Source organism: Gopherus evgoodei, chromosome 1, assembly GCF_007399415.2.
Source record: "Gopherus evgoodei ecotype Sinaloan lineage chromosome 1, rGopEvg1_v1.p, whole genome shotgun sequence".
NCBI classification, from domain to species: domain Eukaryota; kingdom Metazoa; phylum Chordata; order Testudines; family Testudinidae; genus Gopherus; species Gopherus evgoodei.
In genome coordinates this window covers 159,954,297-159,980,516 of record NC_044322.1, presented here as the reverse complement: position 1 = coordinate 159,980,516, position 26,220 = coordinate 159,954,297, and the positions used below count along the sequence as shown (strand labels likewise).

Sequence of the window (26,220 nt, the reverse complement as noted above, 5' to 3'; positions counted from 1 at the left end):
TTCCCCAACAGCAGTGAAGAATTAAAGAAGAGAGTACCCCGAACCCTGGATGTTTCTTGACTATCTGAGAAGGCATCATTTGTTTCCTCCTTTTTCCAGGTGGCAACATTCGTGGGTCCGGTTACAGCCATCCCAGTCCTCCTTTTCTCAGGATTCTTTGTCAGCTTTGATACCATTCCCGCATATCTCCAATGGATGTCCTACATCTCATATGTCAGGTACCGTGTGGGAAGCCAGTGATATCTTAACCTGGACATTTTTTGTCTTTTAATGCTAAGATTACCACATTTACAACACATTCTTTTAGGATTTAATGTGATGTATTTCCATGTTTCCAGTAGGAAATATATATAAAAGAACAATCCCAAATTATTTTACTGTATGAAATATGTATAACAACATGAAATAAGAAAAATCTTAGCATGGATTATTTGTAATGGGCCAATATCTGTGCTGATTTATGCCTTGTTCTATCCCACTAAATTCAAGGAGTGCACAGCATGTAAGTCTGCGGAGAATTTGGACCAATTGCTTTGGCATATAAAGGTGAGGACAAAGTGTCCATAGCAAGACTTTAATGGGGTTGCCAGCACTTCACTTCGGAGGCTGTTTAGCATTTTACTGTGTATCTCATGGCATATCTCACTGATGGTTCAGACAGACCTCTTGGATAAAACCTGTTTGTCCATGTCATAAACAGATAGCTAAGGGTTAATGTCTCTTTCACCTGAAACACCTGACCAGAGAACCAATCAGGAAACCAGATTTTTTCAACTTTGGGTGGAGGGAATTGTGTGTCTGAGTCTTTTGTTTCTGTCTGCCTGCTGTCTCTGAGGCTTTGGAGAAGTAGTTCTATTTTCTAATCTTCTGTTTCTAAGTGTAAGGACAAAGAGATCAGATAGTAAGTTATATGGTTTCTTTTCTTTGGTATTTTGCATGAATATAAGTGCTGGAGTGCTTTGATTTGTATTTTTTTTTGAATAAGGCTGTTTATTCAATATTCTTTTAAGAAATTGCCCTGTATTGTGTTATCTGAATACAGAGAGAACTATTTGTATTTTTTTCTTTCTTTTTATATAAAGCTTTCTTTTAAGACCTGTTGGAGTTTTTCATTACTTCAGGGAAATTGAGTCTGTACTCACCAGGGAATTGGTGGGAGGAAGAAATCAGGGGGGAGAGCTGTGTGTGGGTTGTATTGGCTAGCCTGATTTTGCATTCCCTCTGGGGAAATAGGAAAGTACTTTTTGTTTCCAGGATTGGGAACAGAGAGGGGGAGTCTCTGTGTAGTTTCACAGAGCTTGTGTCTGTGTATCTCTCCAGGAGCACCTGGAGTGGGGAAGGGAAAAAGGATTATTTCCCTTTGTTGTGAGACTCAAGGGATTTGGGTCTTGGGGTCCCCAGGGAAGGTTTTTCAGTGGGACCAGAGTGCCCCAAAACACTCTAATTTTTTGGGTGGTGGCAGCAGGTACCAGGTCCAAGCTGGTGACTAAGCTTGGAGGTTTTCATGCTAACCCCCATATTTTGGACGCTAAGATCCAGATCTGGGACTAAGGTTATAACATGAGTGGCAGTGGCGGGATATAGACAGAATCCAGAAGCCAGTAGGAATATTATATTTTTCTTTTCTCTGCTAAGGGCTTTTTAGCAGAGAGAAACAGTTTGGTTTTAAAAGGGAACCAGAGAGAATTTTTTTTTTCTGCTGCAGTGTGTGCCTTGCATGTTAAGCAAGAAGTCGTTAAGGGCTATCACCAGTCTTTTGTCATGCAATAGCCCTCCCATTAGGAGGCAAGTACCAGCACTTATATGCATGCAATAAAGTGGTTTTTTCAGGTTTACTTAACATTGAAGATTAGTTAAGCACTGTTGCTAGGCAGACTTCAGGAGGGCAACAGAGCCTGCAGTTCAAAAGAGAAACACCGGAGGGCACCCCAACACAAGAAAACAGGAACCATGTCTACCAGGACAAAAATGGAGGCCGAAGACCAATTCAAAGAAGCTGAACACAGGCGACAGATGGAGATAAAAGAAAAGGAAGAAAACATGAAACTGGCAGCCTTCCAAAGAGAACAGGCAGCCCAAGAGGCAGCACACAAAAGAAAACTAGAAGAAGAAGAGGTGGCCTACCGAAGGAAACAAGCAGAAGATGAGGCGGCCCACCGGCCGAGACATGGAAAAACACAAAAACAAATGGAAAAAGAAAATGAAGAGAAGGAAAAACAGAGAAAACATTGAACTGGAGTTGGCAAAAGCCTGGGCTGCATGTGCCAGCCAACCCTAACAACCCGGCGCCAATTATTGCTCCACAGCACGGAAATTTCCCACCTACAAGGCAGGTGATGACACGAGGCCTTCTTGGAAAATTTTGAAAGAGCCTGTCTTGGGTACAGCATCCCCGAAGACCAGTGCATGGGCATCTCCAGTGGTTCTGGTACCCAAACCAGATGGGGAAATACGCTTTTGCGTGACTACCGTAAGCTAAAGCGGTAACTCGTCCGGAACAACTATCCAATGCCACGCACCGATGAACTATTGGAGAAGTTAGACGTGCCCATTTCATCTCTACGATAGACTTAACCAAGGGTACTGCAAGTACCGCTAGATGAACCTGCCAAGGAGAGGTCAGCTTCATCACCCATGCGGGGGTGTATGAATTCAATGGTCCTTCTTTCGGCCTTCGAAATGCACCCGCCACCTTCCAGAGGCTGGTAGATGGTCTACTAGCTGGACTGGAGAATTTGCAGTTGCCTACCTCGATGATGTTGGCCATTTTTTCCGACTCCTGGCCCGAACACCTACTCCACCTGGAAAAGGTCTTTGAGCGCATCAGGCAGGCAGGACTAACTGTTAAAGCCAAAAAGGGGTCAAATAGGCCAAAACAGAGTGACTTACCTGGGGCACCAGGTGGGTCGAGGAACCATAAACCCTCTACAGGCCAAGGTGGATGCTATCCAAAAGTGGCCTGTCCCAAGGTCAAAGAAACAGGTCCAATCCTTATAGGCTTGGCCGGATACTACAGGCGATTTGTACCACACTACAGCCAAATCGCTGCCCATTGACCCGACCTGACCAAAAGACCCAGCCAAATGCAGTTAAGTGGACTGATGAGTGTCAAAAGGCCTTTACCCAACTTAAGGCAACCCTCATGTCCTGACCCTGTACTCAGGGCCCCGGATTTTGACAAGCCATTCCTAGTAACCACAGATGCATCTGAGCGTGGTATAGGAGCAGTGCTCATGCAGGAAGCAACAGATCACAACTTCCATCCTGTCGTGTTTCTCAGCAAGAAAACTGTCTGAGAGGGAAAGTCACTGGTCAGTCAGTGAAAAGGAATGCTATGCCATTGTGTACGCCCTGGAAAAGCTACGCCAATGTTTGGGGACGGCGGTTCCAACTACAACTGACCATGCTGCACTAAAGTGGCTTCATACTGCCAAGGGGAACACAAGAAACTTCTTCGTTGGAGTTTAGCTCTCCAAGATTTTGATTTTGAAATTCAACACATCACAGGAGCTTCTAACAAAGTTGCTGATGCACTCTCCCGTGAGAGTTTCCCAGAATCCAGTAGTTAAAAAGTGTTCTTAAATGTAAAAGTCTGTTAGTATATACTTAGTAGTATATGTAAAGGTGCATGTGTTGTATTAACCTGGTTATTTTCAAATTCTAGAAGGAAATTGCCGCCAGTGAGCTTCCCCACTGTCTGCAATTTGGGGGGCGTGTCATAAACAGATAGCTAAGGGTTAATGTCTCTTTCACCTGAAACACCTGACCAGAGAACCAATCAGGAAACCGGATTTTTTCAACTTTGGGTGGAGGGAATTGTGTGTCTGAGTCTTTTGTTTCTGTCTGCCTGCTGTCTCTGAGCTTTGGAGAAGTAGTTCTATTTTCTAATCTTCTGTTTCTAAGTGTAAGGACAAAGAGATCAGATAGTAAGTTATATGGTTTCTTTTCTTTGGTATTTGCATGAATATAAGTGCTGGAGTGCTTTGATTTGTATTCTTTTTGAATAAGGCTGTTTATTCAATATTCTTTTAAGAAATTGCCCTGTATTGTGTTATCTGAATACAGAGAGACTATTTGTATTTTTTTCTTTCTTTTTATATAAAGCTTTCTTTTAAGACCTGTTGGAGTTTTTCTTTACTTCAGGGAAATTGAGTCTGTACTCACCAGGGAATTGGTGGGAGGAAGAAATCAGGGGGGAGAGCTGTGTGTGGGTTGTATTGGCTAGCCTGATTTTGCATTCCCTCTGGGGAAATAGGAAAGTACTTTTTGTTTCCAGGATTGGGAACAGAGAGGGGGGAGTCTCTGTGTAGTTTCACAGAGCTTGTGTCTGTGTATCTCTCCAGGAGCACCTGGAGGGGGGAAGGGAAAAAGGATTATTTCCCTTTGTTGTGAGACTCAAGGGATTTGGGTCTTGGGGTCCCCAGGGAAGGTTTTTCAGTGGGACCAGAGTGCCCCAAAACACTCTAATTTTTTGGGTGGTGGCAGCAGGTACCAGGTCCAAGCTGGTGACTAAGCTTGGAGGTTTTCATGCTAACCCCCATATTTTGGACGCTAAGGTCCAGATCTGGGACTAAGGTTATAACAGTCCAGTTTAACCAATAATGATACTACTGTGGGTGTCCAATGGGTTTTCTCCAGAGAAAGATGGTGAGGAAGGTGACATTGCAGAGGGAGCTAAGGGGGCTTAGAAAATGTCCACTCAAACAACTTTTGTATAAGTCCTAGATAATGGCAAAGTCAGTTTGAGGTGGTTTTGAAAAATAGCTTATTTCCAGGTTGTAGAACTATAAAGACAATCTAAGTCAAACTCTGTCCTGGTTTGCAAATACACCAGACCAAGTTCATACCTCATATCCAGAGACTTATCAGAAGCTAGAAGCCAGTATAGACTGGGATGGTAGTTAGCATCCAGTGTCAGGATGGTGGAGAAATGGTTTAGTTCCTAAGGCCCCTTTCCAACCCATGTGAAGTCCCACTGAAATCAGAATCCTACAGAGGGATCCATGCTAGCTCCTCTGCTTGCAGGATCAGGTCCTAAGTGAGACCAGATCCAGGTTAGACAGGAGAGCTGGGGGAAGTTTCCTGGTGAGGATGTGCCACGAGAAGCGTGCAGAGGACAATTAGGATGAGACATTCCAGTTTCTTCCTCATCACACAATACAACTGTCTTAAGGCACTAAGTATATTTCTCTTTAAAAATATATATATTAACCATGTCAATTTTAATAAAGTCACTAGCATGTTTTTTAAATATAAACAGAGGTTATTCTGATTTTTTTTTTAAAATAATGTTCTCCTTTAAGGAAAGTTGACTGTATTGTTTTTTTAATCTTCTATTAAAGACAAAATTCTATCCTTTTGCACCCATGCAAAACCCACTATAGTGTGATGTGCTTGAGTGCAACCAAGGCGAGAATCTGGCCTATAACTGCCTGCCTCTGAGGACAGTATTTAACTCTTCAGTGTTTACCATCTGAGCTCTAATTATGAGTGTTTTCCCTCTTGAGAACATCTGAAAAAATGAGAAATTCTTGCCCTGGTTAGAATTTTATCTTGTAATCCATCCTTTCCTTTCTAGGTATGGGTTTGAGGGCGTTATTCTCTCCATCTATGGGTTGGATCGAGAAGATCTTCACTGCGACAAAGATGATACTTGCCACTTTCAAAAATCAGCTGCCATCTTGAGAGAACTGGATGTAGAAAATGCCAAACTTTACCTGGACTTCATTGTGCTTGGAATTTTCTTCTTCTCTCTGCGTCTTATTGCCTATTTTGTTCTCAGATACAAAATCCAAGCAGAGAGGTAAAGGAAAAACAAACAAAACTATCGAATAGGAAGAGCCCTAGACGTGCAGTAGAGGGCACTTATTATTGTCTCATCGTGGGAGGCTGGTGTCCAGTGCCCAGTTACAGATGCTGTTATGCTCCAGCCCATAGAGAACCGTATTGGGTTAGTGGATGTGTAGTGTTAAGCTAATCAGTCCAGTTGGATTGGGTCACATTTTCATTACACTTCTAGCTTTAATTAGGAAGAAAAAAATAGAAGGGAATTTTGAATGTAGAGTTTCAACTGTGAAACAGTGTAACTGCAACAAAAACTGGTTTCAGAAACTTTCCTTTACGAAAACCATCTCTGTGATAAGACGATGTTTGCCCTGATAGCCAGAGTTGTACAATGACATCTTTACGTGGCTGGTGATTATTAATCAACAGTCAGTCAAGTACCAAGTGGAGGGATGCAAAGAAAGTAGTATTATCACTTCATTTTAAATTCAGAGTGTCATCTTTGAAATTTTTTAATGTATCAGTTTGGATCTCTCTTCCACAAGGATTATCCATCCAAACCCAAAGTCTGTTAGCTTACTGATTCTCAAGAAAAGATGTCCATTTTTAATAGGGATGGATAATATGTAAAAAAAAAAAAAAATCCTAGTGATACCCTATCTAAATTTAGAATTCTGGTGCTTTACTTGATGACATGGTCTCAGACTCAGAAATTGTAATACTAAGGAAAAAAGACAAAATCAGAGTCAGAACTGTAAACCTGTGATTCCTATGTAAAAAAATATGGAGCACAGATAGTCAGGAATATTTAAGCTGTCCACAGATGATTGCTTTATTTTTTTTAAAAATCTGTTTTTGCAATGTCTTTTAAACCCAGTGTGATAGTTAAAATGCTAATTGTGTTCATTATCCACATGAACTACCTCCTGTGAATGCAAAAGCAAAGAGCTCCAAGGCTGTTTTCTTTTGTAATGACATCTAGAAGATTTTAGCAGTCTTTTGGTTTCTTTGTTTATCTAGCCCAGATCTGTGTGGATATGGTTTGTATCATTATACTTTTGGTCATATATGCAGCAATTCAAACATTAAATGCTTCCAATATTTCCTTTTGGCTGAAGCTAGAATATAGTTAAAGAAACCCTGCACACCAGGATAGCTGGTTAAATGCTCTCTGTGAGATAGTGAACATTTGTGTCTGAGTTACTGTCACGGTGTGCTTTCCTCACTGCCTCCGTCTGTGCACATCTCGGGATTAGCTCTGCCAGCGCGACTCCCCTTCCTGCTGTTGCACTGCATCCTCTCTCTGTGTTTCTGTGTCTTGGGTTGGAAACTGCTCCTGCTTCATGGCGTGGCCCTCCAACCAGGTCAATGTAGTCTTCCCCTACTGGGGTATCAGAGTCTCTCAGGACCTACTGTCCCCTGCAGTCTTCCCACTCACTGCCCCTTAATGGTGCCACTTCCCCAGTAGCTGGTAGGGGAACCCAGGCCCATCCTCTATACTGAGTTCCAGCCCAGGGAACCTACAACAAGCAGTTAAGGTCTGCATAGTCCTAAAACTTACTGTTGTATCCCTGGGCTACTTCCTACCTTGCCTGCTTTCACTCTCAGAGTGACTGCATCCTCCCTCTCCCTCTCTCTCTCTCTCTGCAGCCCCTAGCTATTCTCAGCTGCTGGGCTTTATGCAGGCCCTCCTGTTCCTTCCTGCTGGGCCTGGTCTCTAATTAGTCCCTGCTCCCTGGCTCCTCCATTTGCAGCCTAGGCAGTTAATTGGCCCATCTGGCCACCTTAACCCCTTCAGGCCTTGCATAGGGAGGACACCCAATCATGGTATTCTATGTAGGAGACTGGTGTGTGGGTCTACAGTTTTACATCAGTCTGTGTGACTACAGAAATGAACCCTGTACTGATCACCACCATATTTTCATTTAGAAAAAGGTGTGATGGTGTAGGGTGACCCATTCTGTCCTGATTGTTCTCACAAAAGAAAGAGTTTCTCTGCTACCCCATGTACTCCATGTTAGATGGATCCATTCCATTCTAATGAGGTTCTTATAAACTCAATTCCAGCAAAGCACTTAAGTACATACTTAACTTTACACTTGTGAGTTGTCCTTTGACTTCTGGAACTACTCATGTCTTTAAAGTGGAGCACTTGTTTGAAAGCTTTACTGGATCAGGACAATACTGCCCAGAAAACTGACATGTCTCCTTTTTGCATTGGCTCAAAGGTTATGGTGAAGAGTGTATTTGTTATATCAAAGGCCTGGTCTACACTTATAGTTTAGGTCAATATAGCTGTGTTGCTCAAGGGTGAGAAAAATCCATGCCAGAGCTATGCCAACCTAACCCCAAGTGTAGCTGCAACTAAGCTGATGAAAGTATGCTTCTGCTGACATAGCTACCATCACTCAGAGAGGTGGTGTTCCTACAACGACAGGAAAACGCCTTCATAGAATCTCAGGGCTGGAAGGGACCTCAGGAAGTCATCTAGTCCAGCCTCCTGCTCAAAGCAGGACTAATCCCCAGATAGATTTTTACTCCAGTTCCCTAAATGGCCCCCTCAAAGATTGAACTCACAACCCTGGGTTTAGCAGGCCAATGTTCAAACCACTGAGCTATCCTCCACCCTGATTGCTATAGGCTGCATCTACATTAAAGGATTATGCCAGCACAGCTACAGTGTTGTAGCTATGCCATTATCATCCCTGTAGTGTAGACATGGCCTTTGTGTAATGGATTCATTCCCCAGTGATCCTGACTAAATAGGAAATAACCTTTTAAGCTCTTTATTACAATGCAAAGTGTTCTCCTGGGGGTGAGAAGGAAGGGAGAAACTGACCACCCCACAGAAGAATGTGTATTTTTTCTATGTGCTCACTGTTAAACAGATACTACCATTAGTGGCATAATTTTGCTAAGCAAAAAATGATTGTATAGTTATATTTTCCTCTCTGTATAACAAGTGCAAATCCAGAACTGCTGTTCAGTTCTAAAAAATGAGTGGTTAGTATTTACAGCCATAAGTATGGTGGAATAATAGAATTATATTTAAACGTACTGTGTTAATTCTATTTCCCTCTTCTCTCCTGGCCTAAGGCCCTTGTATTTGGGAACCGTACAGGGCTCAAGAGGAGAGTTCAGGCTCATAAACTTGTAAGCACGGCCCCTGCTGAAAATCCTTGTGAAGGGGATGCAACCCCCAGGTGGCCTAACAAACATGTGCCTCCTTTTTTCAATTCACTGAGCTCTCCTCTCCTCAACATTGCCATTTGCTCACCCCCCTGAAATTGCAGATAAATACAATGGACTCAAATTGGATAAATCAAGAGGACACTTCCAGCACTAGGATCTATGAAAGTGGCTAACTTAGTGGGTTGAAGTTAGTCCTTTTGAGGCTTTGCAAGATGACAGGGCTTCATGTGTGGGGTTTGACCTTAAGCCCATTGATACCAATGGAAATGGTGACTACCATTAACTTTAACGGCGGTTGGATCAGGCTCTTATTCAGGAAGCGTTATTTTAGTGAGTCCCAACTTTTTCAGATAATTGGACTTGTTCACAAGGGTTAAGCTGTGCTAGTCAGTACTTGACACCTCCCATTTGCAGAATTTGATATCCCAGTCTGGCAACTGGGTCCCTGATTCAGTGTATTTTTAAATCCATCCCTATTCAGGGAAGCATTTAAACACATTTTTCAGCCCTATTGACTTCAGTGGGATTTAAAGATACACTTAAGTGCTTTCCTAAGCAGGAATGCTTTCCTGAATTGAGACCTGCCTTTTGTTCAGTCCATGCTTGTGGAGTTAGCATGAACACAAATAGCTGAGTGGTGAACAATGGAATTGGCAGTTCACTGGAGCAAGAGCAGAAGCTGGTTCTTAATGCATGTAGTAAGAGCCTAGAGTTCCAGTCCCAAAGATCCAGTGCTAATATTTGTACTGGTAGTTAGGGACCACAATGAAAACTATTTCCATGCTGCTTTTAGCCACTGTCTACACTGATTTTGCCAATTAAATGTGAATATTTTTATTTTAAATTTTAACATCGACATAGTCTTTTCCTGACAGCAATTGTTTAGCTCTGTTTCTTTTGCAGCCCTTTACTTAAATCTCATTAGTGAATTATTTGTACATCATGTTTGTCTCTGATTCTGCTTATATGTTGGCTAAAAGGGGCAGCAACCTTACCCTACCGCTGCATGGAGCCTTGCATGAGATGTTAAATCTTATTATCATAACACAGCAAACATAGGGCTTGATCTTGCCTTCACTGCACCCCCAGCACTTCCATGGCCTCATTTTGAAGTTTTGTTTTTGTTTCACTCTGACCTGCTGTTTTATGGTGTCTGTGTCTTAACCCCCTTTGCACAAGCGATGAGGACATTAAGCCCTAATGCATTTTACATTGACCTTGTATATTGACAAATCCTGACTCAATGCTCCCTACACCCACTGGCAGCAGGAAAACAAAGATTATATGTGTGCTATGGAGCCTTGACCTATCAGCTGTTTGCTCCGCTGTATGTACATCTGTTGCACTCTCACAGTTGACTCGTAAAGTATGATAATACTGAAAACATTTTAAAAGCCCTGATGGAACTATGAAGTAGGCAGGGGCTGATGTTCTGACATGTCATCTATATGTTGTATAACCCCTGTCACTGCCATGTCACCAGATAGGCCCCTAGTAGTTAAGGCACCAGCTAGTAGTTAAGTCCCATTGAGGTCAATCTTGTTTTCTTAGAGTTAAGCACGTGCTAAAGGGCTTTGCTGGATTGGGTCCCAGAATACTCGGCAACTTCCAGGAGCGAATCCAGACTATCCTGTTTTAAATGATATTTTTATCTAGTAGGGATCATTTTAACGCGTTACATTCAGGTGGATTTTAGTATGTATACTACTGTGCTTCGGACATGTCCATGAGTTGCAATTACCTTCAGCCATAACAACTTTGTTTTAACTCTGGGCAGACACTGGCCCATTTCTACTTATTTGTACACATTCCATGCAGCACCTACATACACTAAGAACAAAAGTTCTGAAGAGCATGAGCCCTAATTCAGACTTCTGATATCAACTCCGTGTAATGTATAGTACTTAATATTGTTTTCATGTAAAGGGTCTTCCTTCAATAGGTCTTTTCTTTCTTCCAAGTCTTTTCTTTTTCATGTAAATCATCGGATTGTATCCTCTTTCTGGGATGAAATCCACCCCTGTGCATGGAACCAGCACAAGGCCTATCCACAGCTTAAGTGGGACTTAACTGAGGCATAGATCAAGATCTTGGGAGTTAGACACCTAAATATCTTTGAGACTCTGGGTGATAGTCCTTCTGCTAGGCTTCTGCACAGTAGTGAATTTCACCCTTTGAGTCCAAATTATGTCATGTCCTTATTCACTGGTTGTCACATTGTACAATGTAGAAACAGAATGGCATAAATGAGCCCTTGGTGCCAATGCTAGGTATTCCAATATCTTAACTGCCTTTGCAAAACTCATTGAAAAAAGAAGTGCTGGATTTAATGCTGTTCCCCCTGCCTTCTCCCCAAAAAATCAAAATGTATTTTAAGTGTATTGTAGAGACAATATGAAGTCCTTGTTTCTGAAAGATCTTTGTGCTTTAGTGACATCTATGACTTTGCACCATTACTCCTTATTTTAGGAACATATTAAAATTAAATGCTATTAATGACTTCTTTCTATTACTTCAGAAATCAGGCGCTTGAGTTAACTCTGATTATACCAACTTTTACCAATGAGAATCTTTTGAAAAACAATGCAATGTAAATAGAAAATGCTCTGACAGAAAAATGCCATAAAGCATGCTACAAAAGTTAATAAACTGCATTTGTAGTGTCCTCCTCTGATGGGAAAGGAAAACGATCATTTTTATTATAGATATGTTTTAATAAAAAAAAATCAGTCCTACAGGTAATTGGGACTCTAGCTGACTTGTTTTAGACTGTTTGTGCAATACCTGATCTCAGTCAGTTGAACTTGTAGTGAGATATTGCCCTTGAATTTGTTATTATTTAATTTTTTTTAAAAAAATGCAAGATTCAATGCAAGTAACATTTTAAATCAGTGTGCAAAGGTGTGCATACACTGTCTATCTAATATGTAATTGTTCTCTCTTGTTTCTGTGATTCAAGATTCATTACTAGGAATCAACTTTGTTATGCTTCTTTAGAGACAATTGTTGCCTGCGCGCTGTGATATATTTGCACTGTTGTAGATATACATAAACCTGGTCTTTTTCAGGTTGCTTGTTACCTTTGTAGTTCGTACTCATTGGCACAATAGACCTGAGTACCAACTTTAGGATGTGGGGCATTCTAATGATAGATTAAGCTTTGTATATTTCTATATACTTGTAGGAAATTTGTATGTGCATTATTTTCCAAATTAGGGCTTTGTTTTCTGAAAACAGAGAACATTTATGATGATGTAACAAAAATCAAATAAAACATTATTATTTTCAGATTACTGCCTTAGTCCCTGTTCATTCTCAATCAGAACTGACAAGCATATCTGCCAGTGAATGATTTGGAATTTCACAGACTGCTCTTAGACATATACACCCAGTCTGGGGAGTTCTGCCATGAATCCGGGGCAGTGTATTGCTCTTTGTTAGTTCCACATATATGTTATGGCACTTATAGGCATCTCTCAAAATAGTTATGGTGCAGAACAGTTTCCATTATACCCCTATTTGCATCCCAATGTTCTTCCTGTGACGACAACCTGGACATCCTATTTGTCTGCATCTTCCACCAGCATCCCTATGCTTTCTTCCACACTATCCCCTATGCAAGGAGTTTCTTTCCTGAGCTGGTCCACAGTCACTTCCTTCCAATTCAAGTCTCTCCTGTAGACCAACATTCTACCCTAATGCCTACAAGAAACAAACTGGCTGATTGCGGCTAAGTTGTGGGGTTGGTATTTCTTATCATGCAAATGTTCTTAAAACGTTGTTTAATGAGGATGTTGCCAATTCACATCTGACCATTTTACTCATACGTTGAACCTCTTTTTTTTTTCTTGCCCTCCAGCTCCATTTTTTGTTTTTAGAAGGCAAACTTTTTTAGGGAAGTGATTGTGCCCTTTGTTGTATTTGTAGATTGCACATTGTGGGTACTACCAGAAACAAATTAACAATATTAGCAGTAGTCTCCTGGTTTTGCAAGCTTATAATTTTCACAACTGTTCCTTCTGGATTTATACTTCCCACTCTCCAGTGAAGTTACTCCAGATTTGCAATGAGATCAGAATTTGGTCCCTTTACCGTTGTCTTGCTGTTTGGCCTTGAATAAATCACTTAACCTCTCTTTGGGCCAAATTCAGCCCTGGTATAAATGTTTTCAACTCCCATCAACCTGAATGCTTAGTCCTATTGAAGTCAGTGTGACTACTTGGATGAGCAAAGCCTACTCCCAGGAGCAAGGGCTTTTGCAGGCTCAAGCCTATGGTTTTTAACCCAGTTTAAGTTTGTAAAGTGCTTTGGTTTTGGTTGGGATGCAGGGGCTAGATGGATGCAAGATTTTAAAAAAATGCTTTTTGAAGGAACACATATTTTGAATACAGCCTAATATTTAACCGTTCCATTGAATAAACTTTTGATTACTAGGTAATTGCTTCCTAATATCCTTGAAAGACACAGGCGGCAATGCCTTGATCAACCAAGAGCCTTAGACTTAGTCTATTTAGGTTGACTTAGCTACAGTGCTCAGGGTGGTGAAAAATCTACACCCTGACTGCCGTAGCTTATGCTATCCTGATCCCCAGGGTAGATGCAGCCAGGCCAATGGAAGAATGCTCCCATCAATGTAGCTACCATCTCTTTGGCAGGTAGTTTTCTTACAGTGATGGAAAACCTATTTCCATTGCTATAGGATGCATCAACACTAGGGTTAGGACCTCATAGCTATACAGCCATACCCTGCAGTGTAGACAAGCCCATGAAGTCATGACAGAGCATATACTTATAGTAGAGATATAACTGGTTTAAAATTAATAATTTGTAAATGTGACTATTTCATTTTTAAGGAAAGGCCTGGTGTTCAAAGGGTCAGATTTGCAACGGCATGTGCAAAAAGTAATTACAATTGCATGGTTAATTTGTATGTGTATTTACTGTGGCAGTGCCCATAAAGCAGGTATTTGTATGCACGGTTGGACAGTGATGTATCTCGTTGGCCACATGCACACAAAGTCAATTTGCTCGTGCTTTCCTGCATGTGTAAATTAGGTGGCTCTCTTTGGAAATCAAGCCCAACATATGCAAGGGGCTTTCTTACCCAATGAAAAGCGCTGTGAATACAAATCTGGAGAAAATGCGAGTTCATGTGTCCCAGCATTATGAATTACACATGAAATCAATTTATTTGTCTCTAGTGAATTTTTAGGGTCTTTCATAAGCATTTTGATGCAGGGACTGTCATTTATAATGCCTAGCATAATGGAACCTCAGGCTGACTGGTCTCTTGCTGCTACCTACAATATCATACATAATAATAAAAATTAGCCATGACCCTATTTACTATTTATACCAATGCCTTTTCTCAGATGAAATAGTCACTGACTGTGCACTAGAGGGTGCTGGGAAACTTCATAAAGAGTAAGCCATATTAAGCAGCATTACTCAACTCTTTCAGCTCCTCATCTTCTCCTTTCTTCATTCTGAAAAGCTGAAGGTCTACAACAGTTTCATTCTTGTACACACATGCTAATGAAGAATGTGCTATATTACTTTTGTGAATTCCCTCCTTATGTACAGTTCTGGTACAGGGTCAATCTTCTCATTAGGTGAACCTCTTCAGGTAAAATATCAAGGAGGAAGCAGAAGATATAGTCTGTATAAATGCAAGGAAGGAGCGATGAACAGGCCAGGGTGTGCAGACAAACCCAATCCTGTATAAATGAGAGCACTGCCAACTTACTCAGGCCTAGGAGGAGTAAGGCCAAAGAGAGGAGCATGTTTCTAAGCGCCTCATCTTCATGTTGAGGCTCATGCTGAAGTCCATGTCACCACAGACATGCCCTGTCTTGCCCACATTCCACACCTTTCCATCTGGGAGCTGTTCAGATGCTTTTATGCATGTTCTTTCTAGTGACTTTTAGCACTCCAAGTTGTGCTTTGCAAATATTAATGAATCTCCTCCTCCCTGTGACAGAGTTACAAGGGAGGATTTTGTGGCTATGGCACTGAAATGGGACTCGGGAATTCTAGGTTCGATGCCCAGATCTCTCCCAGACATTATGTGACCTCAGACAAGCCATTCAAGGGTGGAATCCTGGCACTATTGAAGTCAGTGAGTTTTGCCATTAAGTTCAGTGGAGCCAGGATTTTTCCCTTAGTTTCTTTGTACCTCAGCTCCCCGTTTGTAAAATGGTGATAATATCTCATAAGGGTATTATGAGACTAAATTCAGACACTCCATACTCAGACACTTCAATGATGGAGGCCCTATTAGTAGATGATCCCTGTTACAGGCACGGAACAGAGTCAGAAAAGTTAAATGATTTGACGGAAACCCCAGAGGATACCGGTATCAGAGCAAGGATTAGAATATATGAGTCTCTTACAATCAGTCCTATGCTTAGTTCATTGGGCAAGGCTTCCTCTTATCCTATTATGCTGTAGATTTGTGTAGTGGGCCTACGATCATTAGAGGCAACTAATGCAACAGTGACTCCTATTATTAAATGGTCCACGGGGCTACTTATAAGCTGTTGGCTGTTGTTTTTTTACAAGTCAGTAAAATGGTCAATCCTGGATGACATAAGCAACTAGTGAGCTTTTGGAAAGATTACATGGACAAAGATTCATCGTTAGCAATCGGTTTGCCTTTTTAAGGTGACGGTCCAGACAGTTTTCCAATTAAAGCTGAGATCGCCTCTTATATTTACATAGGCCTGCAAAATTGGTCACGGACTTTGCATGCCCCCTAAACTAACCGTTCCTAAACCAAGGAGAAACAGGACTCCCAAAAATGTTATCTAGCACTAGAGTCAATGTAAATTCATTATTTCAGGATGTGATTCTATGGTGAATACCATAACACTAAGTCAAAACATAAACCTCTCATTAGCACCTGTGCAAGAAGTGGTTTACATTACACGTACAGCTACCTTCTGTAACTCATTCTGAGTAGATTAAAAAAATAAAGAGAATATTAAGTAAAAGGATTCACTGTGCTTCTCTTCTGTGCTGTATTTTCAACTTATTGGCCATTTAAACCCTGATTCATAACGCAGGATAAAAGCACAAGGGCTTGGGGAAGTTGTCATCACAATAAAGGTTAATCTTTTTCCTATGTCTTATTTAATTTTTTTTGAAGGATAAAGTAACTGTGCAGGGATCAGATTGTTTGAGAGATGGTCAGTAGTTTTAAGGTAGTACAATGCCTCAGTAGTGAGGCCTGTCTTTAAAAGTGCCATAAAAGGGAACCTATCTAGCAGGTATATTTTGGAAGATCTATTTCATGAAGAAAAACTGTCAAGAGCCAGATCATTCAGAAGCACTGATTGTATCAATTTCTCTCTTTTTGTTTTGGCCTCGTTTGTTGCTCTGCATTCTTTCTGTGCCATGAAGAGTTACATAATACATACATATTTTACAGATGTTCTGCTTGTTATTACCATTGCAGGTAAAGCTTCTGCCCATATCCACCATTTTCCCGCACACCTGTTCACACATACCTATGTCCAAGGGCCCTTATAGGGATGTTGGGGGATTTGTAATCCCTCTTTCTCCCTAGCACAAATCAGAATCTAGCCCCAAGGTAATTGCAGAAGGATTGGAAACTGCTATAAAGCTTTTTGTTTGCTGCTTTTATTTTTTAAGTCATGTGCTTTGAATAGTAAAGTATTGAAACATTTGTGGGCAGCAGAGGTGAGCCATCTCATTGAAAAGCAAAAGTATAGGAGCCAAAAATGGCTTGGCAATTAATGGAGATCATAGTGTAAGACAGGAAAGCTTTCTGTTCTTGTCCTGCTTGAGGAATTTCAGCAGAGAGAGACAGATTCACTCTAGATGTCACATTCTGGAATAAAAACAAAACAAAAGCACATCGTTGATATCTGCTTCCAAACCAAAGTCTATCCATTCCACGTCAAAGACAGGGCTTGCTAACTTTCAAAGCTGTTTACTATAGTTGATTGAGAATGATTTTCCTATGGAAAATGAGTTTCAGCAAAATCTAAATTTCCACAGGAGAATTTTGATTTTGCCCAAAAAATTGATTTTTCAGCAGAAAAACGGAAATGAAATATATAATTTTGGATCAGTTAAACCCAGATCAGCATCTTTTGTTTTGGTGAACAGATCCACAACATTTTGTTTTGAATCAGTTCAACAAAACATTAAGCTGCATTTCCCTATCAGTGAATTGCCTTATGGGAGTTGTAGTTGGGGCCCCCCATCTTTTTCTTTTGGGCCAGGCTCCTTGGAATACTACAGTGTGGATTTCCCTCTGATCAAGCTGCATGATGCATCATGGGAGTAAAATGATGCTGGGTGTATCATGTGAGATGTAGCCTGGCCCATAGGGGAGGATAGGGACATCAAGCCCCTGAATTGTAGCTCCCAAGAGTCAATGAGCCACAATGGGAAAATGCTGATTAATGTTGAATATTTGGGTTTTGTTCAATACACCAAAATGAAACATTTCAGCTTTGGGAATGTCAAAATATTGTATTTCAATCATTTCAACAATTTTGACTCAAATGTTTTTAGAATTTCCATTCTGCAGAAAACAAATAAATAGAAATTGCCACATTTCACCCCAGTGTGGGATGAAAACAAATGTGGAAATGTGAGGATTTCCCATGGGACCAAAATTCTGAATTTTGTTCAGTTCTAATGTTTTACAGAGAGTCATCAATAGTCCCATGTTTTCCCAACAGTGTTAATTTACAAGTCACAAACCCTAGCTGAACTCCAGAAATGTATGGTCTGGGGTACGTCAGATGGTGTTTACTATGTAAGTAAAAATTATCAAATAAATGAAGGAATGGATATGTAGATGGATACTCTCCTTTCTCACCCTCCATGCCCCTGCTTTCCCCAGACACTGATTTTTTCCCCATCCTTACACTCACTCATATTCTGCCAAGTTTTGGCCACTGTCTAGCCCAGAATTGGAAGGTGCCCAGAATTGGGAAGGTTCCCCAAAGTGGATTAAAGGCTTTGGCCCTCTCTGCCGCTGGCTAGTCCTGTGTGTTCTGTGCCTCCTGGAGTCTCAGCAGACAATCCCAGCCCAGAGATGTTATTTGTTTACAGACAATTTTCTCCCATCCAACTACTGCTTTAGATTAATCACACTGAACTAATCTATACTACAGTGATGTTTTCTGTGTATTGGGGAACTGGGAAAAACTGGCTCATTGCTCTATTACCTTCCTCTGTCCTAGGAAAGAAGCACCAGATGACACCAACGATACTGTCATCAAAACAGCACCCTCTGTTGTTGCATTCCTCAGCACTGATGTACGGATAGCCACAGTTCACTCGGGCAGATGGCTGCTGCGCACATTGCTCCTGAGCTGTTTAAAACAAAGTCCAAGTTAACTGACTGTATGAGTTTCATTTCATGCTTTAGGGCCACTCTGCACTGTGATCTTCACACTTGGATGAGCACCAGGAACCTAGGCATGACCATGCCGCATCAGCCCAGCAGTCCATCTAGCCCAGCATCTTGTCTCTGATATTGGCCAGTATTAGATGCTTCAAAAAACGTACAAAAATCCTATAGCAAGTAATTATGAAATTCTCTGCCCATAGAGGAAGTTCCTTTCTAAACCCCTTTGTTAGATATTGGCTCATGAAATATGAAGCATGAGGGTTTATAGTTCTTAGATCCCTTAACCAGCCTAACCTAACACAGAATGGTTTGTTATCTATATAAACATCACCCCCTGAAGCTCACGTTAATTTCAGCCAACATGCATCCAAGGGCAAAATATGTTCTTTTCGTATCAATATGCCTCACATTTGTATTGTAATGGTAATAGATCAGACACTGACATCAAATGCCTCCATAAATATAATACTTTCATTATAACTAAACTGCTGAAACAAAAAATACCTTGGCTACAATCTCCCATCCATTCAATAACAATGGTGATGTCAGTTGTAAGTAAGAAAATGAGTCCTATTTAAAACTTTTAATTCACTGTAAACTTTGTTATTGTTTCCTGTTGCAGCTGTTATTCCTCCTGTGAGAAAACTCTTTGGAGAAGATGACTCTCAGTCCCAGTATTGCCAGCCTCAAGTGTTCAAAAATGGTGAGTTAGGCCCCAAAAACTCATTAAATTGGTTTAAAAACCATGATATTTTTAAAAATCTCAAACCAGCAAATATATAATTTGAGTTCTTTTTATTTGTTTTCTGGCTTCTGAGCCTTTCTGTTACATTTGGGCCACATTTTCAAGCTTTTCTCTGCAACTAGGAGGGTTAGAAACTGACTTATTTTTCAAATGAAAGCTGAGATTCTCCTCTAACTTTCATGAATCCGGAAGAGGGGCTTGAAGAAAAGCACCAAATAGCACCAACACTTGTTGAACTACGAGAGTTGCAAATGCTGCAATCCCAACAAAAGAAACAGTTCAGTCTTTGTATTCCCTCTTGTTCTGCCTTATTAACTTCTAGATGATAAACTTCTCTGCAGGCCACATTTTGATGGGAGTTTTGACTGAGTAATGTCTGCAGTATCAGTCCCTGCATTGTTTGTGTCCTTTGCAAACATCACATTTAAAGGGTTTTTTTCTGGTCTCCATCGTTTGACAAAAATCTCTTTGAGCTGCTTTTAGCTTCTTGAGGCCCAGATTCATCAAAGCACTTATGCACATGTTTACCTTTAAGCTCATGTGTGGGCCCACTGAAGTCAAGGGGATGGTGTCCTCAAAGGTAAGCATGTGCTTTGTTCGATCAGATGAATTGCAATTGTCGGATACAGAAACATCTCACTCATGCAAGCAGGCCTTACTAATTCAATTACTGCCATTGACTTGAGATTTTCTAGAGCCTTTAATTGCAAAGCTTTTACCTACGTGATACATTGCGAGTACATTAAAACATCAGTTTTTCACAGAACTTTGAATTACTTCTCCTTTTCAAATGATTTAGGGTGTTACAACTTTCCTTTCCATTCATGCTAACAATGTACCACCCATTGCACTTTTGTTGTTTCTGCATCTCAGCCACAAACAATTTTCTCCCATTGCTTCAGAATTCCATGATCCATTGACAGCTTTTCCTTAGTCAGATTTGTTTTAAAGCTACTGTAAAGTTGTCTTTAGTGATGAGGACCAATTTGTAATACCAAGCATTGTGTATTCAGTTATAGTAGTAAGTGAAGGCTTTGTTACAGAACCACGTCATAACTGTAGAAGGTCAATTTAGAGCTAATGGCCAGTTGTGATTTTAAACACCAATTGCTGTCTTCATAATGGCTTCATCACCACAAAGTCTTGCTCTTTTTAGAGTAGAGAATTACTTGCTGTCAAGGCATTGGCTTGTCTGACTGAGACAATTTATGCAATTGACACTTCTTTCCCCCCTGAAAAACATTAAGAACTTCAATCATTTATACAATGTTAAATGATGGGTGGAAGTGAGCTCAGTCTCAAGCCCAATGGGATCTGCACAGATTTAAAAAAAAAAAAAAGTTATTTAAAACCTGAATAGAGTTAAAAAAAAAAAAAACTCTAGCCTCAATCCTGCAAACACATGAATACATGAATAATTAATGGAACCATACTGCACCATAAAGTCACTCATGTGGGCAAGTGATTATGGGACAAGGGCTGAGATAATCTTTATAGTTTAAGACTGTGATATGGCTACAAATGGGGAAAAGGAGAAACACATGAGCTAATTGACATATAGGGGAATTGTTTTCAAATGTTTTAGTCAGCTGTTCTATATGTAAAAATAATAAGAATGTCTTCATCATTTGTGGTTCTAACATTTGATTATTACTAATAAGCTGAATTTGTAATAAGAAATTTTGTATTTCATTGCAAGGGCTCTTAGAAGCATTAAGATCACATTCTGTGCTAACCCCACTACTGCAATAAAACAGACTTTATATAAAATGGTAACATTACAAATACTAAAAGAATCCTAATTTTGATTTCATTTAACTCATTGTGGTATTATGTACAGTACTTGGTAATAGAGAAGACAGATTTTGCAATATCCCCCCAAAGAATTGAAACTAAATTGATTGTAAACTTTTGGGCCAAATGGTGCTCAAGAAATAATAATTATTACTGATGATAATAGTAAAAGCATGTAATCATCAAGAAAGAACCTTGTGGTTTAATAGAACTCTTTAGATAAAATTAAGATTTCTACCCGACTTTCCTTGAATGTATTATTTGGTTTGATGAACCAAATAATCAACACAAGACTTTGCTTGTTATGAACACATGAAAAATGAAGCAAATGCACTTACATAGCTGTATGTATCCATTAGCCAGGCTGCTGAGCCCTAAAATAAGGACAATTGCCAGTAACCAGCACCCCTTGTGTTCCATTGTTGTTTGCAGTCTTCAGTCCTGAACCTTCAGGTTGATTAGAACAATTAGTATAGAGTGAAAATCTGTAGAAAAGCTAATTTTATATCCATATGTTTGTTCAGTTACTTCAGATAATGTTTATCTTGGGAGGGTTATTTTGTATCCAAACTCCACCTGTGTATTTATTTTGGGGTAACACATGTTCAGTCCAGATACATTATCAAGAAATAGGAATGATGGTTTGGATATTAATCTTAGTGGGAGGTTTATGTGGCAAAGGTAGGCCACACATTTTTTCTCATGAGTCACTCATGTCTACCCTTGAATTAGTCAATAGTCTATCAGTTTACCTTCTCTGTCAATCACAGTATCAATCTAACAGAATGAAAATGTGATATAAGTGATTTATTATTACAAGGTGTGGAGAATGTGGGAAATTTCTGCAGTGTGTTTATGAAATATTATGTGTGACTCGGTTTACCTGTTTAATCTTGTGCTGCCTGTTACCTGACTTCAGGGGGTTATCTTCTTTCTAGAGACACTGGCTGGGAGTAACAGGTGATCAGTGCAGTAGTGTGTCTGGGCGAGTGGACTATCAAGACTCATTGTCATTTGAATAGGTCTACTTGGGCAATACAATGGGTATGCCAAGAAAAGTGATTCTGCCAAGTGAACTGCTAACTAGGACTTGGATCTCCTGATGAGGCTGATCAGGGAGGGTCACCTGACAAAGGGGTCTGGAAGTTGTAAAAGGAAGAGTCTCTCACTGGCCATTTGAGAGACAATGGAAAGATGGTCTGTCTCTCTCCATGGTCCAGAAAGGAAGCCAGGAGCTGTGGGAGGGAGATCCTGAATGATTGGAAAGGACACTGGCCCAAATTCCAAAGAATGCTGCAGGAAGTGAGGCAGCAAACGGCATACAGGTTTTCTTTTTTAATTGTTTTTTCCTAGATCTCTTTCTCTCTTGTGTTATCTAAAGTAAAGACTAATTGTGCTAGAAATCTTTGCAAGGTCTATGTCTGTTAGGTTAAACTAGTTAGTGTCCCAAAAGAGCTAAACTGTAAACTAGAGAATCCTCAAGGTTGGAGCTCTGGCGAAAGACATGCTTATGTAGCGGAGGCCACAGCGACCAGGCATTCACACTATGGGGTCTCAGTTCTCAGAAGGGGGTGCTAGAAAGAGAACCTGCATCCCAAAAGTATACTCAAAGGTAGTGCCTGTACTCCTCTCAGACTCTTCTGGACCAGGGCTCTGACATCAAGCCACAGAAGTTTGATAAATGCTATATTTCCAACAGTACCTCCATGCATAGGGATCAAGAGACTCTTGTCATGTACGATCGTTCCAACTTGCTTCTTCTCTTCAGAATATTATCTCATAAGTCTCTGGGGTTGTGCTGGAGGGCAGAGGTAGGTAGATTGGCATGAGCAGAACGACACTTCTCCCCCAGTGGGGGTAGCTGTGCTCTAATGGACTTAGTATACAGCTAGGGACTCAGGAGATGATGGGCAATCCTGCAATCTCTCTGTGCTTCTCTTACCTCATCTCTAAAACTGGCATATGGTGCTTACCTCCCTTGTAGAACTGCAAAGTACTATTTACAACAGCAGGTCTCTTACTTTCCTAGTTATCTTTTATCTCTGTCTTTTTCTCTTTCCCAGATAATTATCTCCCCTCGGGGGAGATATGATCCATATTGACAAATGATTCATGTCGATAAGCAAAATAATAGAGAACATTATTGTGAAGGGAGCTTGAGTGACATTAACAATCTGAATGAACCATTGTAGATAACAGGATGATGAGGCACCAAGACCCAGTCCTGCCCTGTGGCTGGAAAGTGAGGATGATCAAAGACCCTGGCAAGTGGATCATATATACAAAGAACCCTGTGAGCGCAAAAAGGGATGTATCCAAGACTATCAGGGGTTAAGAGGTTGGGTTTTCTTGCCAAATGGCCCTTGTTTCCCTGTCAATTAACCACCAGGAGGTTACATAATTCACTAAGGCTTGGTCTACACTACGTGTTTAAACTGATTTTAGCAGCGTTAAACCGATGTAAAGCTGTACTCATCCACACTACGAGGTCCTTTGTATCAATATAAAGAGTTCTTTAAATCAGTTTCTGTACTCCTCCTGGACGAGAGGAGTAGCACTAAAATCGGTATTACCATATCGCATTAGGGTTAGTGTGGCCGCAAATCGACGGTATTGGCCTCCGGGCGGTATCCCACAGTGCACCACTGTGACCGCTCTGGACAGCAATCTCAACTTGGATGCAATGGCCAGGTAAACAGGAAAAGCCCCGAGAAATTTTGATTTTCATTTCCTGTTTGCCCAGCGTGGAGCTCTAATCAGCACGGGTGGCAATACAGTGCCAAATCCAAAAAGAGCTCCAGTATGGACCGTACGGGAGATACTGGATCTGATCGCTGTATGGGGAAACAAATCTGCTCTATCACAGCTCCGTTACAGAAGACGAAATACCAAAGTGTTTTGAAAAAAAAATCTCCAGGCTACACAGTGCTGCGTGACAAGCGTAACGGGAAGCCAGAGACTCAAATGGACGCTCATGGAGGGAGGGAGGGGGTACTGAGGACTCCAGCAATCCCAGTTCCCAGCAGTCTCTGAAAAGTATTTGCATTCTTGGCTGAGCTCCCAATGCCTGTAGGTTCAAACACATTATCTGGCATGGTTCAGGGAATAGCTCGTCAATTTACTCCCCCCCCCCCCAACATGAAAGAAAAGGGAAAAAAATGTTTCTTGACTTCTTTCAATGTCACCCTATGTCTACTGAATGCTGCTGGTAGACGCGATGCTGCAGCAGTGAAGAGCAGTATCTGCTCCTCTCCCCTCCCTGGTGGCAGATGGTACAATATGACTGATATCTGTTGTCATCATCAGCCCGTGAGTGCTCCTGGCTTGCCTCAAGTGAGGTCAGCCGGGGGCGCCTGGGTAAAAATAGGAATGATTCCTGGTCATTCCCAGTAGATGGGACAGAACGGCTGGTAACTCCTCATCATAGCAACAGGGCAGTCACAGCCCAAGGCTGGGTTTTTTTCACCTCTAAGGCAAACCAAACCAGCCAGACAAAAAGGACTTCGGTTTCAGCCCACTGGCTAACCACAAGTCACACAAGCAATTTCCTTAGACACTCCAGTCTCCCAGTATCACCACCAGTGCCACCTGTCCTGGGGATGAATGGTTATGAAAATCAACACCCCAGTAAAAGAAAAAGGTTCTCTCGATCCCAAAGGACCAAGCCCCAGACCCAGGTCAATAAACACATCAGATCTCACCCACAAATCACGCTGTTGCCAATCCTTTAGAATCTAAAATCTAAAGGTTTATTCGTAAAGGGAAAATGGTAGAAATGAGAGCTAGAATTGGTTAAATGGAATCAATTACATACAGTAATGGCAAAGTTCTTAGTTCAGGCTTGTAGCAGTGATGGAGTAAACTGCAGGTTCAAATCAAGTCTCTGAAGAACAGCCCCCGCTGGGATGGGTCATCAGTCCCTTGTGTAGAGCTTCAGCTTGTAGCAAAGTCCCTCCAGAGGTAAGAAGCAGGACTGAAGACAAGATGGAGATGAGGCATCAGCCTTATATAGGCTTTTCCAGGTGTAAGAACCTCTTTGTTCTTACTGTGGAAAATTACAGCAAAATGGAGTCTGGAGTCAGATGAGCAAGTCTCTGCACACCCTGCTGAGTTACAAGGTGTATCTGCCTCCTCTCAATGGGTCAATTGTGTAGCTGATGGTCCTTAATGGGCCATCAAGCAGGCTAAGCAGAGCTAACACCAACTTGTCTGGGGTGTCACCCAGAACTACAGCACCAATTTGAAATACAGACAGTACAGAGCCAATACTTATAACTTCAACTACATAATGATACAGACATACAGACAGCCTAATCATAACCAGCAACCCATAACCTGGTCTTAGACACCTTATATGGCCCCCTTCACATAGGATTTGGTGCCACTACAGGACTTTGGTTGCAAACCATGTTCTATATGGCCCCACTTTATATCAATAATGTCACAGGCACCCATGATAGCAGCAGACAGTACAGAAGGACAGATAATCATCATCTCATTGCCAATTTACACCGGCAGCAGACGGTACAGAATGACTGGTAACTGTCTCTGCTATCATGCAAAAGCAAATGAATGCTGCTCTGTAGCACTGGAGTATCGCCTCTGTCCACGGCATCCAGTACACATACGGTGACTGTAAAAAAAAAAAGCTGAATGGGCTCCATGGTTGCCGAGCTATGGCGTCTGCCAGGGCAATCCAGGGAAAAAGGGTGCAAAATGATTGTCTGCCGTTGCTTTCCCGGAGGAAGGAATGACTGACAACATTTACCCAGAACCACCCGCGACAATGATTTTTGCCCCGTCAGTCACTGGGCTCTCAACCCAGAATTCCAAGGGGTGGGGGAGACTGCAGGAACTATGGGATAGCTACGGAATAGCTACCCACAGTGCAATGCTCTGGAAATTGACCCTAGCCTCAGACCATGGACATACACCACCGAATTAATGTGCTTAGTGTGGCCGCGTGCACTTGACTTTATACAATCTGTTTTATAAAACCAGTTTATGTAAAATCGGAATAATCCCGTAGTGTAGACGTACCCTTAGTTTTCCCTCAGAGGAAACTGGGACCTGAAAGAGAGGAGTCAAGGAGCCTACAGGAAGGATTCATCCAAGCAGCTGCCTGGGCAATTTTACTATGTTTTGGACTGAATTCCCCTTCTTTTGCTTGTTGTAGTTTGTGTGGAATAAGAGCCTAGACAAAGAGAGCCAGGTTGTGTTCTGTGACTTTTTTTTTTTTGTTACATCTCCATAAATATGACTCAGGAAAGGTAGCAGCAAACAGAGACCTGGATACCAATCTCACTCTAGTGTA

The 26,220-nt window shown here is 41.2% G+C and overlaps 2 protein-coding genes across 2 annotated transcripts in view; one reads left to right on the top strand and one right to left on the bottom strand.

The window, feature by feature from the left end:
* Positions 1–8,243, top strand: part of ABCG1 (ATP binding cassette subfamily G member 1) — a 95,217-nt gene extending 86,974 nt beyond the window's left edge. Inside the window, 2 exon segments of the mRNA XM_030577189.1 lie at positions 100–218; positions 5,579–8,243. Coding sequence (XP_030433049.1) covers positions 100–218; positions 5,579–5,807 — 348 coding nt within the window. The 3' untranslated portion in view covers positions 5,808–8,243.
* An 8,571-nt stretch (positions 8,244–16,814) lies between these two features.
* Positions 16,815–26,220, bottom strand: part of LOC115644253 (putative gastrointestinal growth factor xP4) — a 64,653-nt gene continuing 55,247 nt past the window's right edge. Inside the window, exons 6-8 of the mRNA XM_030548375.1 lie at positions 21,245–21,339; positions 18,183–18,329; positions 16,815–16,828 (exon numbers count right to left, since the gene is read on the bottom strand). Coding sequence (XP_030404235.1) covers positions 16,815–16,828; positions 18,183–18,329; positions 21,245–21,339 — 256 coding nt within the window. The remainder of the gene's footprint in view (positions 16,829–18,182; positions 18,330–21,244; positions 21,340–26,220) is intronic.